General features: G+C 35.2%; 1 protein-coding gene across 9 annotated transcripts in view; it reads left to right on the top strand.

Moving 5' to 3' along the window:
• Positions 1 to 15829, top strand: part of FUBP3 (far upstream element binding protein 3) — a 63038-nt gene that overhangs the window by 5903 nt on the left and 41306 nt on the right. For all 9 annotated transcript variants that reach the window (XM_074210917.1, XM_074210915.1, XM_074210912.1 and 6 more), the window contains one exon: positions 5300 to 5408. In XM_074210917.1, the coding sequence (XP_074067018.1) occupies positions 5300 to 5408 (109 nt within the window). The remainder of the gene's footprint in view (positions 1 to 5299; positions 5409 to 15829) is intronic.

Below are 15829 nucleotides of genomic sequence, written 5' to 3'. Positions count from 1 at the left end.
AGTTAGGGACTTGTGGTTGGGAATCAAAAAAAGACTGAGAAAAACATTATTTGAATTATGTCTTGAAATGAAGGATTTTGAGAAGCAGAGGGTAAAGAGGGAGAATATTAGAGGCATGGAGAACAGACAACACACAGACACAGATAGGAAGGTGACATGCCTGGCATGTGTAAAGAATAGGAAAGTAGTATATTAGTCTGAAATGATAAATTGGGGCCAAGTTGGGAAAGGCTTGAAAAACTAAATAGTTTATCTTTTGTCCTGGGAGCAATAGGGAGGTACTGGAGTTTTTTGAGTAGGGGAGTAATAGAATTAAACTTGAACAACTGAAGGAAAGTCACAAGATGAGAGTGGAGAGACTGCCTTAAATGGTATTACTGCCCTGGTTGGCAAGACTGACACAAGGCAACTAGTAGAACAAAAATGTTCTGAGATCAGCTAAGGTGACCCATGCTAGGTATGGGGAGCCCAGTTAGTTGACCTTGACCACCTGCTGAAAATTTTAGGGCTACAATTGGGAGAAAGGTGGATATTGCAGTCATAGTGGACTCCCAGAAGAACAAAAATTGAATGCTATGGTGATACCATCTCCAGGTCTTTTGGTGGTGATAACAAACTCAGATTTGTTTAGCTTCTAGAACTCCTCAGGGCCTTAGGATAGAGAGCTGGAACATACAGTAATGTGGAACTAGGTCCAAGACTTGATTCTTTGGCAGTTTGGGGCGGGGGGGCAGCTTTTGATTGTCTTTGCACGTCCATCAGGTAGAGAATGCTATTATGAAAATATTCCTTTTTGTTTTAATCAACTGTGGTATATATCAAGTAAAATGGTAATATGTTCAAACTGAAAAGGACCATACAGAGATCATATATTTGTAGTTCAATTCTTTTAAAGATAAGAGAATTTTAAAACAGGTTGAGTAACCTGCCCAAGATTATAGAGGTACCAAAAGAGAATCCAACTAGAACCAAAGTCTAGTGACTCCTGTTCAGTGCTTTTCATGTTACATCTACTGTTGCAACTGATCTCTACTGACTCTAGTCTTTTATTACAGATTGAGTTTCTATGTGAGTAGACTTAATTTTTATATACTTTCAGAAATCCTTGAAATATAAGTCATACATCAAATCAAGCATTTATTAAGCTTTTACTATGGACCAGACACTGTGCTAAGCACTGAGGATAGAAAGAATGACAAAAAACAGCCCTTACACTCTTGAGGGAGGAAACAACATCCAAATAACTATTAAACAATAGATTAGTGGTAGGGTCTTAAGGAAGGCACTAGAGGATCAGGAAAAGCTTCTGATAGAAGATAGAATTTGGGCCATATTATACCATAGTAAGATAACTTTGCTGTTAGGGTTTCTGGTAGTATGGACAAATATGGCACATGCCCTCAACCCCCTCAAAAGAAAAAAAGTGACTTGAGGCAAAAAAAACCCAGCAGTATGTTCTCAAGGTCATTCAGTCAGATAAGGGCTGGGACTATTTGGATTTAATATAGTCTGGCTTTAGTGTGTCTTAACTTATCATCTGGCCTATACCTTAATAAACATGAGTCTTTCCTTAGTTCCCTTAATTGTGATGATTTATATTTATTGCTAGCCACTGCTTATGACATCACTTCTGAGAAGTAACCAGTGTGGTTTTCCTGCTGTTGGGAATTGTTTAGAACTGGTGCAGTTGAAAACCAAAAGACCTCTTCTGATGAGATGAACTAAGTTTGAAAAAGTTTTTAAGAGGCAAAATGATATGCATTTTAATCTACTTAATTTGTAGTGGGAAGTTCCTTAATTCATGATTTAACTATGTAGTAACAATAAAAACTGAAATATGAGTGAATCAGAAAACCTTGATCTTGCATCAAAAGACTTAAAATAAGTGGTTTGGGAAAATTTAGTGTCTTTGTTATTAGAAAACATGTGTTAAGGGAGGAAGAAAGGTTTTGTATTTGGGACTTAGTTTTGGGTTGGATATTTTGGTAAGTGGTTGTGAATAGATGATTTTCTTGAACTTCATTATATCTACTATCCCAAAGCCCTTTTCCTCTCTTGGTTTGGGATCATTTGAACTCTATAGAGAATGCTGTCTGCCTTGTCTCTAAATGACACGTGCCTGCCATCACACTCCACAAACCTGATCATTGTATGTGAAATGTGATTCTTAATGAAAGGCATTCTCATCAAAAACATACTAAAATGTTCATGACTCTTGAATTCTCGATTTCCTGTCTCAAGCCTAAAAGGCTTATTTAAGTAATCATCTTTTGCATTATTAGTAATATCTATGTAATTATCCAAAAAATCTTAAAAGATAGAATACTATAAGACAAGAATTATGTTATATATCTTGTTTTTATATTTTAGAGTTACGTATCGTATGTGTTTTTAGAGCAAGTGTAAAATTGTTGCTGACATTTGGGTTCAAGATATGCTGTCCCATGATTTATAGTGATACTATAATTACCTTCCAAACCTTTTCCATAAATTATAAAGTAATTTTTAAGGAGATTTTTGTTAATGTATTTTGTTTTTGCATCTTATATTTTTCATTCTGTCTGAAACTATCCTTTATAAGAATAAAAAAAGGAGAAAATGTTTAGCAGAACTTATTACAAATTGAAGTCTGATATATGTAATATTCTATACTCATAATCCCCCACCTTTGTAAAGAGATGGTACCTTCTCAGCTCTCTTCTTTGGGGCTAGGCTTAGTCTTTATAACTTTCACAGTATTTGATTTCAGTTGCTATGTTGTCCTTCAGTTAATATTATTCTGATCATGTATATTATTTTCCAAATTTTGCTTCCCATTTTTTATCATTCCACATAAGATATCTCATACTTCTATATTCATCATATTCCTCCCTTCTTACAACACATTGACATTCCACAACTCTCCAGTCAATCTTTCCTGCCACAAATTTTTCCCCACTCTAATGCATCCATCCAAACAACTGCCAGAGTGATTTTTGTAAAGCACAAGTCTTTGTCATTTCCCTACTCTGTAAAGTCCAGTGGTTCTTTATTGCTTCCAGGGTCAAATGTAATTTGACATTTTAAATTTCTTCACAACCTGACTTCTTTCTTCCTTTCCAGTCTCCTTCACACTATCTAGCCATACTGACCTAGTTGTCGTTTGCATATGGCACTCCATCTCATCTCCACGTCTTTGCACTGGATGTCCTCATGCCTCAAATGTTTGCTCATTCTCTCTCTCTCTCTCTCTCTCTCTCTCTCTCTCTCTCTCTCTCTCTCTCTCTCTCTCCTTCCACCTTTTAGAATTTCTGACTTTTTTCAAAAATCAACTCAAACTCAAATTCCCCTTTCTGTAGAAGTCTTTTCCTATTTTCCCTAGCTTCTAGAGCATCCTTCCCCAGATTACCTTCCATCTATTTTGTATGTACAATGCATGTACCGTATATATTTATTTATATTTACATATATATTTGATCTCTCTTATTAGAATGTAAGCTCCTTGAGAGCAGAGACTATTTAGCACAGTACCTGACCATAGTAAGTCCTAAATAAATTCTTATTGATTGATTTATATTCCACAGATTGTTTTACTATTCCCCAGTCACTAAGCATGTACTTTAAAAAAAAATCTTCTTTGCTAATTCATAAAGTTCTGTTATGAATATTTTAGCATATGTAAAGTCTTTTGTGTCATTGATTTTGTTAGGATGTATACTTAGCAATGGAATATTGAGACAGGCTATAGACAATCATGATTGCTTTCTAGACTTAGTGGGCCAATTCACCAACAATGCATTAATATTCTGAATAAAGCAATTTTTAGAGGAAAGATATTATTCACATTTCTTAGTTACCAACACCTAAATAAGTATACATTGGTACCTGTTGCTAAGGACTAAATAGCTGGGATAATGAGAAACCTTGTATTTCTAAAATTATATATCCAACTTGAGTATAATTTTGTAAGCTCGCAATCTCCCCCTTTTTAAATTTCTTTTTTCTCTTTTTTTTTAAAGAGATGTTTTCTAAATCAGACATATATTCTAAGATAGGACTATAGTCTAGCTTCCCATTCAGCACAATAATATTTTCTACAACATTCCTAACAAACATTCAGCCTGTTCTAGAATACTTAATATTTTAACTTGAGCAAGTCACTTTAACCCTCCTAGACATTCAGTCACTTCCAGTTTTAGATTTAAGAACCTGTGATCCCATCCCTTTAGTGCAGTGTAACAGCTTAATATTTTTATTCATCTCTAGTAGAATATCAACCAACAATCTTCAACAAATATGACTCCTTGAGGGCAAGGACTTTTTTATTTTTGTATTTGTATCCTTGGGAACATAATTCACAGTACCTAACACATAGGTACTGAATAAATGCTTGTTCAATCAGCAAGCATTTATTCAGTGCCTACTATGTCCCAAATAGTATACTGTACTGCTAGAAATACATAGGAATGGTAAAAATTGAATTGACTTGAAATCTCTTTGTAAGTTTTTTTCTTATTCATTTTAACAAAGCATTATGCTAGGATAGATAAAAAGATGAATTCCATTCAACTCCATTCCAAGAGTTTACTGTCTCTGGTAGGGGAAATCAAACACCTGTAATAGAAAAATTTTTAAAGGATAAGATACCAACAAAATTTTCTAAAGAGTTCAAAAAAGGGAAAGTTGACCATGTGGGAACTTCTCTTGTCTCTCAGAATTCTGAGAGTTTTTCACTTAGGGAGATGAAGAACTGTCACTTCATATCTGGGACAGGGAACATATGAACTCTGTGAGGAAGCCTCTCAGCCGAGCCTATTAATTTTGGGGCCTTTTGGAATGATGTAAGTAAAAGTTAGCTTCAACGGATGTGTTTCCTAGAGAGTTGATCTTTTTTTGTGAATCAAGTCATTTTAGATATGCCTGGGGAGTCTTGCAGTGTTTGAAAGAAACCCTTTATTGAATATTTTTGTAATAAGAACTAGTATTCCCTAATGTTTTATGTTATACTCCAGGTTTCCTTGAGATATCATACTTATAAAATACTAATTTAAAAGCTATGGGTTTGTTCCAAAGTATAGTGTAAGACACATTTTGAGAGAGATTTTTTTTTCCCTTGGAGCTACATGTTCAATAACGGCAAAAGAAAAGCTAGCTAATGATTTTTTAAAAATATTTGTGCCATTGTGGCATTCCCTATCTTTAACCCTAAGTAAAAGGGAGAAATGGATAACAGCCTTTTAAGAAGGGCTTCATTTGTCTACCTCAAATGTAGACATGCTTTTAGATTTCTGACTTATTGTTAATTTTCTTCTCGCTACAGATTGCTGCTAAAATTGGAGATGCAATTCCTCACTTGAATAATTCCACACCCCTAGTGGACCCCTCAGTTTATGGTTATGGAGTACAAAAACGACCTTTGGATGATGGAGGTAAGTAAATTGCTTTTTAGAAGATAGTGATCCTTTCAGATGCTTGTGAATCTATTTGAAATTCCTTTCTTCAAATGCTCTTTTAATTTTCTCATTTTTATTAGGAATAGTTGAGGAAGTATTTGAGATGAAATCCTAAGAATTGAATATGATGTTCTTTAGCTATTCTTAGTTCATGTCTCGTTTGCCTTCATAAGGTAAATTTCTTTTCAACTCTGGCTTATCTTTGAAATGAAGTTTCTTTATTAGTTCTAAGTGTCAGTTTTGAAGTAGTTTGACAGAGGCAAGATTTTGGTTGACATAATCTGATGAATCCTCTGAGAACTTGAACATTGGCTTGTAAGAGATGTGGCGATTTTCAGAAGCTATAAATAAGGATAATCCCTAGTCCATTACATAGGTCAAAAGGAACAGGAGGTAGCAGCAAAATGTAGGAATGCTAAGCAGGAACTATGCAGTGAAAACTTATGTTTTGTGAAGGCCTGACAAGAACCCTGAAAAACTGACATGTTGGTCTCTGGTACCACACTGATTGAATTATTGATATGGCTACTCCTTAAAAAGTCAGAGAAACAGACATATGTATTTGCTGACTGACCCTCCTCAAAGTTCAGGAACCACAAAAAAGATAGAATGTAACAAATCAGAAATAGCTGACATTACCTTACTTTGATGGTCTTTTCAATGCAGGTGACCCTGCCTCTTAAAGTGGACTCGCCATAAATGTACATGAAATGGGCTAAAAATTGAATGCTTTGATTATTTGTCAGTATCATTGTCTAACAAAATTGCAAACATCTTAACCTCTTTGGAAAAGGATTTTATGCTACCTTTTGTCAATGATTTCTTTGGCTCCAAATCACATGACAACATTTGCCAACTTATAAAAGGGCCATCACAAAATAATAGCCATACTTCTAAACTTGGTTTAAGAGTTGAAATTGAAAAGCTACTAAAATCTGAAGAGGGAGAATTTGAAGAATCTCAGGTCATTGTTACACTCCAGAAATTATAGGTTAAAACAGAACATATGAGGGAGATTGTAATTTCAAAAAGTCTTTCTTGTATTTGATGGCATGAATTTAAGCAGATCAGTTATGCAAATAATTTTTAAAAACTGGTACCTGCTATAACTATTCTTAAAAACTGATATCTATAGTAACTATCATGAATCAAGACATTCTTTCACAATATCTGACAAAATTTTAAAACATTTCAAGACCTACTCACAGCAGTATATGTAGCATTTGTTGCCATGGCAAGAATCATAGAGAAAAAGTGGAGTTTGTGAAGAATACCCCCTAATAATGTTTGTTTTTCTTTATCAAAGAATGATCTTGACATCAGTGAGGTGACATCATGACAAGCACATGAATTGGATTTGATTGAGGGGGTGTACTAAGGAGGAGCTATACTAAGTCATCAGTCTCATTTTCTCCTCCAGAGTCATCAGAACAACAGGAGATGGTCCTGGATGTGAGGGGCAAGCAAGGGTTAAGAAGGGTTAAGTGACTTGCCCAGGGTCACATGGCTAGTAAGAGTCAGATATCTGAGGCTAGATTCAACTCCTGCTCTGTCCTGATTCCAGGGCTAAGAGTCAGAAGAACCCCTAAGAGCAAGTGTCAGACATCACTATAGCAAAAATACTTTGAGACAACTGTTAAAAGATCTAGGGGGCAGCTAGGTGGCTTAGTGGATAAAGCATTGGCCCTGGAGTGAGGAGTACCTGGGTTCAAATCCAGTCTCAGACACTTAATAATTAACTAGCTGTGTGGCCTTGGGCCAAGCCACTTAACCCCGTCTGCCTTGCAAAAACCTAAAAAAAAAAAAATCTAGGAAAGAGCATTGGATGATTATATCAGTATCCAGCTGGGACACATAGTAAAAATGTAAATGCTATTTTACTCAGGTAAAAGCAACAAAAAAGAAACATGCAGAAAAAGAGTCTGAAAAAACATTTGAGAAATTCTGGATTTCCAGAATAAATCAAGAAGCATTTTTAGGTGTTTACTGTGGACCAGGCACTGTCCTTAAAGTGTTCTCAGTCTAATGGAGAAAACAAGTATGCAAACCTACTGTGTACGCACAGGATAGACTAGGTATATCTCTATATACAAACAGGGTAAATTGGAGGTTATATCAAAAGGCAATAGAGGGGAAGGCAAAAGGAAGGGAAAAATAAACTGGAAAAAGCCTCTTTTCTTGAAGGAAGCCAGGACACAGGGGACTAGGGAAAGCATTCTAAGCAATGGGAGACAGCCTGTGAAAAGCAGAGTCAGGAGATAAAGAATATCATGTGAAAGGAAGAAGACTTAATTTCATTGAATTGTAGCACACATGATAGGGTGTAAAATATAAAAAGACTGGAAAGTTAGAAAGAGACCAGGTTGTGAAGAACCTTTCCTTCAAAGTAGGAAATGAGAATATATAAAGTGATTTACATTTCCATGCCGAAAAAGGAGGGAGAGGATAGATAGTAAATAAATAGGTCAAAAACCTACTGAAAAACGTAGACTAAGCACATGTTACTTTCATTGGGCAATAGTAACAGATAAAATGGGCACAAATATTGGATCAAATGCAACTGAAGTGGCCTCCCTCTAGGTTGAACCTAAGAAATGAATAATATCCAAGAGATGAATCCAAAGACCCTCCACAAATGATATCCAAATGAGCAGTATGTCAATAAAGAATTATCAAACATGCCTGACTTTTTCTTGAGAAATTTGCGATCATAGTTCAGGACTAGGTCATTACTACCAGAAATCATAGGAATCTGGATTTAATGTTCATTATAGATTATATGTGGAAAGAGTGGAGATTGTGAAGCATATTACTGTAAGTTTCTAAAACTTAGTGCTTATCAAATAATTGGGTGCTAGAACTATCCATCAGATACTTGCATTTATGGTCAGTCAACAAACATTTTTCTAAGTACTGATAATACAAAAAAAGGCAAAAATAACCTCTGTCCTCAAGGAGCATTCTAACAAATATAGTTTAATATACTCTATTGGATGTTAAGCTATACTGGAATCAGTTCACAACCTGACCTGTTACTCATAATAACTTTGATGGAATATTGTTGTACAAGAACTTAAAGAACAGTTTTCAATATGTTAATGATAGATAAGCAGTTTCTTGTTTGACCAAACTTAGATTTTCATTGTGTTAGATTTTTTTATGATCCCCTGTTTACAGCTGAAATAATAAAACATGTTTTAAAAGGTTAATCTTACTGGATGGAATACCTACAATATATTGGAATGAAACTTCTTAATAGCATTTTGTGAGACCCAAATTTTTTCTCCTCTTAGTCTGCCCGTTTTGAAATAGATTATTCCAGTATTCCAGGTGAAGAAACTGAGGAACAAATAAATTCAAATGACAGCCAAAGAGTATTGCTCATTCCATTGTAGTTTTCCTTCCTTTGTACTTATAATTTCATATATATCTGCCACACTTTTGGCTAAGTCTTTTTTAAAAAGAAAATGAACGCTTTCCCCTTTTACATCCAGAGATTAAGTCTGTTTAAGATAGAAATGTTTGAATCTTCACTGTAATGAAGCATTTCTCATCTATGGAATGTGTTGTACAAAAAAATTTGTTCTGTATTTGAACAAGAGATTCCCTTCTAACTTGTTATTTTTCCACATAGTCTTCTAAAATTATTTTTTCTTGTTGCATACTAAATTTCTTCTTTTGGATGAATTATAAAATTATGCAAATTTATTTTATGTCTATTTGAGTGAAGTCATTTAACGTATCAACTATTTCATAGTAATGTAATAGTCCCAAATGGTGGCAAATAAAATTATGAAAGAAATCCTTCTAATTTGATATGGGGTTTATCTTATGCCCTAATAATGAGAAATGAAATTGCCTTTTTTTTAACCTACATTTGTTCTAGATATGTAAATTTTTAGTTAAATTTTGTTAAATAAACCTGAATATTGGGTCTGACAACATTATTTCGTCATTTATTTTCCTGAGATGAGCAAGAGATAAGGTCTTGGGGCTAGGTGTTCCATTTTCTTGAGTAAACAAGGCACAGTTTTTAAAAAAGAAACATTGTTCATGTTTACAAGATCAGCTCTCTTAGGGCCAAAAACTGTTGCTATTTCATTCATTAAATTCTTGGAATGCAAGAAATGAGAATGATAATAGGCATTTAGTTCTGCAGGATTGGAATTTTTCATTATAATAAAGAATTGAATATTGATAAAGGCAAATATTATTTAAAGCGCGTTTTGTAAATAGTAATTGAACTTCAGAATAGTTCAGAAAAAAAACTAGCCACTGAGACTTCTAATTTGTCTAAGAAATAATCTTTGAGACTGATGTCATTTTCTGTGAAACTAGTATGTAGCTATGCATGACCACCCCAATTAGTGCTAATAATGAATCCCCTGAAGTGATTGGGTGTACAGGTACTCTGCTGTAATGCAACATAGGCTTTCCCAAAAAAAACCCACTCTATGCAAAATCATACAATAAAAGCAACAGAGTTTGTGGGGAAAATGGGATTGGGGGATCAAAAACTTCATCAATGACTTATTTTAAAAAGGATAAGAAATTATGTTAGCTTTTTGTTAAATGAAGTTAAGAAACACAAATACTAAAATCATTAGTAGCTATATCTGAATCAGTCTAGGGCTGCATTTTGATTTGATTATTCTTTCACAACATGATTAATATGAACTTTTGTTTAATGTGGTTATACATATGTAACCTATATTATACTGTCAGGGGGAGGGAGAAAAATGTAAAACTCAAAACCTTGAAAAAATTATTGTTGAAAACTATCGTTGCATATAGTTGGAAAAAATAAACTTTTTTTAAAGTAACATTAAGTGCCATTTAAAAAAAAGCTAGGACAACTGATTGGCCTGCCATTTGGCCTGAGGTTCTTCACTTCTGCTTTCTTCAGGTTCCAGGCAGACAACTTGGGTCTTAGTTGAGAGTCCATGGCTATAAGGGGGGAAGGTGTCGAAAAGTAGGAATAGGTGTGGTACACATCAGCCTAACCCTACTTCTTCAGAAGATAGATAATAAAATGGCACTTTACCTTGAGAAAGACCTGAAGTTTGCTTGTGAAAAGTGCACTTCTGAGGGATAACAACTTGTAAATTTTTGTGAATTGGTAGTTTTCTACATTCTTGGTGTTTCAGAAGTCACATAAAAGCATATTTGAAATGTTTACAAATTTATCAGTTGTGTTGGAACCAAACACAATTTTTGAAACATGTTATAAAAGAATTGACTATATTAGAAATCACACAATTTAAAGTTATAATTATGGTAAAATTCTTGTAATTGATTATAGCCCAGTGGAGATATGCATTGTGATTTAAATTATATGACGACTAAAGAAAATTAATTACTAATTAGGATCTAGCTATATGTAGTTCTTCAGTCCTCTAGCAGTGTGTAAAGCAAACCATTTTTAATTTTTAAAAAGAAATAATTCAGGGGGCGGCTAGGTGGTGTAGTGGATAAAGCACCGGCCTTGGAGTCAGGAGTACCTGGGTTCAAATCCAGTCTCAGACACTTAATAATTGCCTAGGTGTGTGGCCTTGGGCAAGCCACTTAACCCCATTTGCCCTGCAAAAACCTTAAAAAAAAAAGAAAGAAATAATTCAGCATTAACTGTAAATACTCAGATTATTGAGGTAAAATTCAGATACAGTCACCTTTCAGAACATCCTAGTTTACAGCTCAGTGAATAAACTTGAAATAGAAATTTGTTCTAGATATAAAATTGGTTAGTTGTTTTAAAGGGTAGAATAATATTTAGAATCATCAGTTCTTTAGTCAGGCATAATTTGGGGGTATCAGTGATGGAGAATATGATCTGTATCCAGAGAAAGAATTGTGGGGTTTGAATTAAGACCAAAGACTATTATCTTTAATTTAAAAAAAAAATTATCTTATGTAATTTTGCTATCTCTTATACTTAATTTTCTTTTTTTTTTTCTCCTTAATGGTATGAATTCTCATTATATTCAACTTAGATCAATGTGTAGCATGGAAACAATGTAAAAACTAACAGACTGCCTTCTGTGGGGGGGTTGGGTGAGGGAAGTGAGATGGGGGGATTGTAACATTCAAAATAAATAGAAAACAAACAAAAAGAATCATCAGTTCTTGTTAGAAAAACGAGAATCTTGGGTGGCTAGGTAGCACAGTGGATAGAGCACCAACCCTGGAGTCAGCAGAACCTGAGTTCAAATGCGGCCTCAGACACTTAATAATTACCTAGCTGTGTGGCCTTGGGCAAGCCACTTAACCCCATTGCCTTGCAAAAACCTAAAAATAATGATGATGATGATGATGATGATGATTGCCTAGCTGTGTAGCCTTGGGCAAGCCACTTAACCCCATTTGCCTTGCAAAAACCTAAAACAAAAAAGAAAGAAAGAAAAACACCAGAATCTTGTCTGCTGTTGGGCAGTAATTTCTAACTTTCTTACCTTGGATATTTTTCTGTTTATGAAAATACTTGGGTACAAGAATCACTCCCATCTTAAGCTTTTGATCAAGCTGTTTAACACTTAGTAAAAGCATCATGACCATGTTATCTAATGTTATATAATGACATGATATGATTGAAATGCCAGAATCTTCAACTTGTTCTTCATAGATTGAAAATTACTTAAACCTCAGATTAAATGATAGACAAAAATAGGCTAAAATGTTGTTGACTTTAAGGTAAAATATAGAATTCTTATTGCATTAGATATTGTATAGGTCTTCTTATATTAGTAGATGTGACCATGTAGAAATAGATGAAGTAGGTAATTTGGTATCAGAGCGTTGGATTTTATTTTTTTCCTTTCTCATGATTTTTCCCCTTTTGTCCTGATTCTTCTTTTGCACCATGACTAACATAGAAAAATGTAAAATGTGATTACACATGTAAAACTGTTATATTGTTTGAGTGTCATTGGAAGAGAGTATAATGATAATATGGTTTCCTCATATGTTACCAACCTCACAAGATTGTTGTGGGCATCAAATAAGATGTGCAAAATGCTATGTAAATATTAGTTATATAGAAATGTGAGCTGTTACTTTCAATTAACAAATATTGATTATATGAAATGTGCAAGGAACTCTAAGAGATAACAGTAGTGTGAGACATGGACTTTTGCTTTAAGAATTTTCTAGGATATTTGGAGAGACAATACTTTCTTATTCTGGTTGGATCTTGTCTGTGTTCTCTGTGTAAATCCTTTGTGCAGGAAGTCTATTCAGTATTCTAATAGCTTTCCTCTAAGATCAGAAGTTCTTAGTTTTTTCTGTGTCATAGATTTTTCTGACAGTCTGGTAAAGTCTATACAATCTGGTATATTCAGGGAGGACTAGCACTTTTGGTGCAAGGGTTGTCAAGTCTTTTTCAGGGTGTTCATCCACCTTTGGTATCCATCCACCTTTCACCCAGCTCTCACCTCTGGCTCCCAAGAAGCTGCAATATTTAAAGTGACCATACCCTGGTAAATTGTCTTGGCAGCTGGGCAAACCTAGTTTGAAGATAACCAGTGAACCTCAAATCCACCACTGAATTGGGGGATAACTGCCCCCAAGCATATGAAGACTTTGCTGGGTGGATGGGTATGTGAAAACAATTTTTTCCAGTGGTTGCTGAAGCAGGTACTATGGAGTGCTTAGTCAGACATTGAAGACTCCAAGGTCCACTGCATCCCGGGCTATCACCAGTTATCCTGACTTTTGTCTTTCCATTAGGTTTGGTGACTAAAAGAGAGAATGGCTAAAGACTTTATGCAATTCTGTCTTGCTTAAATCCAATTCTCATGCAAGTCATGACATCCAATCATGATGTCATTAGTCCTCTTCAAAACAAAGGACAAACTACATCATTGCTTCTGGAGAGGTTATGTCCATTGCTTAACCTGATGTGGTGACTAAAAAGTAAGACCTCCCTTTCCCCTTTTTTAATTTTATTTGGACGAGAGTAAGTTATACAAAATAAGCAGGGGTATAGGTATGGATGGGTTATGATCTCATATCTCAATTCAATTCATATCTCAAATCAATTCTTCAGAACTTCACTGTTAGTGTTGAAATTATTAGCAGTGCTTAAGTTCACGCTATCACCATTATTCTTGACTCCTTGATCATGTACACTACCTATTCCAAGTCAATCCTAAATCTTGTCATTTTTTTTTTCTATATGCTATGGTGTACACAACCTCTTCTCTCCATTCTGACAAGCCATCAACCTACTTCATATCCTCAACATTTCTTACCACTTCAATCACTCTTGCAATTTTATGGGACTCAGTGCTTCACATTTCACCCCACTGTAATCCTCCCTGAAACCTACTGCCAAAGTGATTTTACTAAAAAGGTGTATCTTTTTCCCTTCTCTCTCTCCTCTCCTCCATCTCTAATGACTCCTAATATTTGTAGGATCAAATATGAAAAAAAACTTCCTAGTCATTTAAAGCCCATCACAACCTGCTCCCAATCTCCTTTCCCAATCTTATTTTACAGTATTCCTCTTCTTGAACACTGTGGTCCATCCAAACTTTCATTCTTGAGTTTACAAGACCTCCCTATCCCCAGAACATGCACAAGAATTATTCTAAAATATTGAAGCATATTCAAGTCACATGATTCTCATCAAGCAGTATTACATTTTTGAGAACAGAAAGGTTTTCTGAACCATTAATTAAATGATGTTTGCTCTTAATTTTGTTTTCTTTCGCTCTTTTTTGGTATATGTTTTATAGGGATAATCAATATAGATTGGACATGGGAATTCATTAGCAAAATGAACTCCTTGATAAGGAAATTCCTTGTAGTAATTAATTTGGCATCTTCTTTTCAATTTAGAGTCTTGGGAGTTTGTGAGAGGTTCAGTGACTTGTCCTGGGTCCAGCAGGGAGGCCCCATCTTCTACACTAAGGTTTATCATGTATAAAATTCAGTAGTTTAAGAGTAATGACATGTATATCATTCATAATGGTGTTTTGGAGGCATATGATCAAAACCCTTGATGTTCTCTGACATCTGGATTCAAGTCTGTCATGTCTGACTGTTACCCACTGTCCATATCTGGTAGCCGGCATCTTCAAGCTCACATATCTTTCTTGGCTAATTCCTTGAGCAGACAGCATCTATAACACTCACTTTTAACTCAGAAACAGGGAGGTGGACAGGAAGCAGGAAGATCTGAGGTCTGACCTTAATCAGTTAACTAGCTTGGTCACCTTGGGCCAATCACTTCAATCTCAGTCTGCCTCAGTTTCCTCAACCATAAAATGGAGATAATCCTAGCACCTTCTTCCTAGGACTTTTGAGGGAATTGGGTGAAATAACTACAATACTTAAAGGTTTTATTTATTTTGAGTTTTGCAGTTTTTCCTCTAATCTTACTTCACTCTCCCCACCACCCACAGAAGGCAATTTGCCAGTCTTTACATTATTTCCATAGTATACATTGATCCAAATTGAATGTGATGAGAGAGAAATCAAATCCTTAAGGAAGAAACATAAAGTATAAGAGATAGCAAGATCAGACAATAAGATATCAGGTTTTTTCCCTAAGTTAAAGGTAAGAGTCCTTGGTCTTTGTTCAAACTCCGCAGTTCTTTTTTTGGATACAGATGCTATTCTCCATTGCAGACAGCCCAAAATTGTCCCTGATTGTTGCTTTGATGAAATGAGAGAGTCCATCAAGGTTGATCATCACTCCCATGTTGCTGTTAGGGTGTACGGTGTTTTTCTGGTTCTGCTCATCTCACTCAGCATCAGTTCATGCAAATCCCTCCAGGCTTCCCTGAATTCCCATCCCTCCTGATTTCTAATAGAATAACAATGTTCCATGACATATATATACCACAGTTTGCTAAATCATTCCCCAATTGAAGGACATTTACTTGATTTCCAATTCTTTGCCATCGCAAACAGGGCTGCTATGAATATGAAATAACTACAATAATAAACATTTCTATAATAAATATGTTCCAGTCACTGGGCTAGGAATTTTACAATGATCATCTTGTTTAGTTCTCACAGCAGCTCTCAGAGAGGTGCTGTCATTGTCCCCATTTTGCAGATGAGAACACTAAGGTAGATTAGTGAAGTGACTTACAGAGGAGTGCAAAGCTAATAAGGCTGGATTTTTGGAGCTGCAGAACCATCTAAAAAAAAGACTACAAAGAATGTTTGAGTCAGTATCTAGAGAACAAGACAAAGGTGTGCCAGGTGAATCTTTTTTAGTTTTTGCAAGACAGTGGGGTTAAGTGACTAGCCCAGGTAGGTAGGTAATTATTAAGTGTCTAAGGTTGGAGTTTAACTCAGGTCCTCCTGTCTCCAGGGCCAGTGGTCTATCCACTGTACCACCTCTGTCCCCTTACCAAATGAATCATAATAACTTTCTGATATGGTATTGA

The sequence above is a fragment of the Macrotis lagotis genome, chromosome 1 (assembly GCF_037893015.1).
Source record: "Macrotis lagotis isolate mMagLag1 chromosome 1, bilby.v1.9.chrom.fasta, whole genome shotgun sequence".
NCBI lineage: Eukaryota > Metazoa > Chordata > Mammalia > Peramelemorphia > Peramelidae > Macrotis > Macrotis lagotis.
This window is presented reverse-complemented; position numbering and strand designations above follow the sequence as displayed.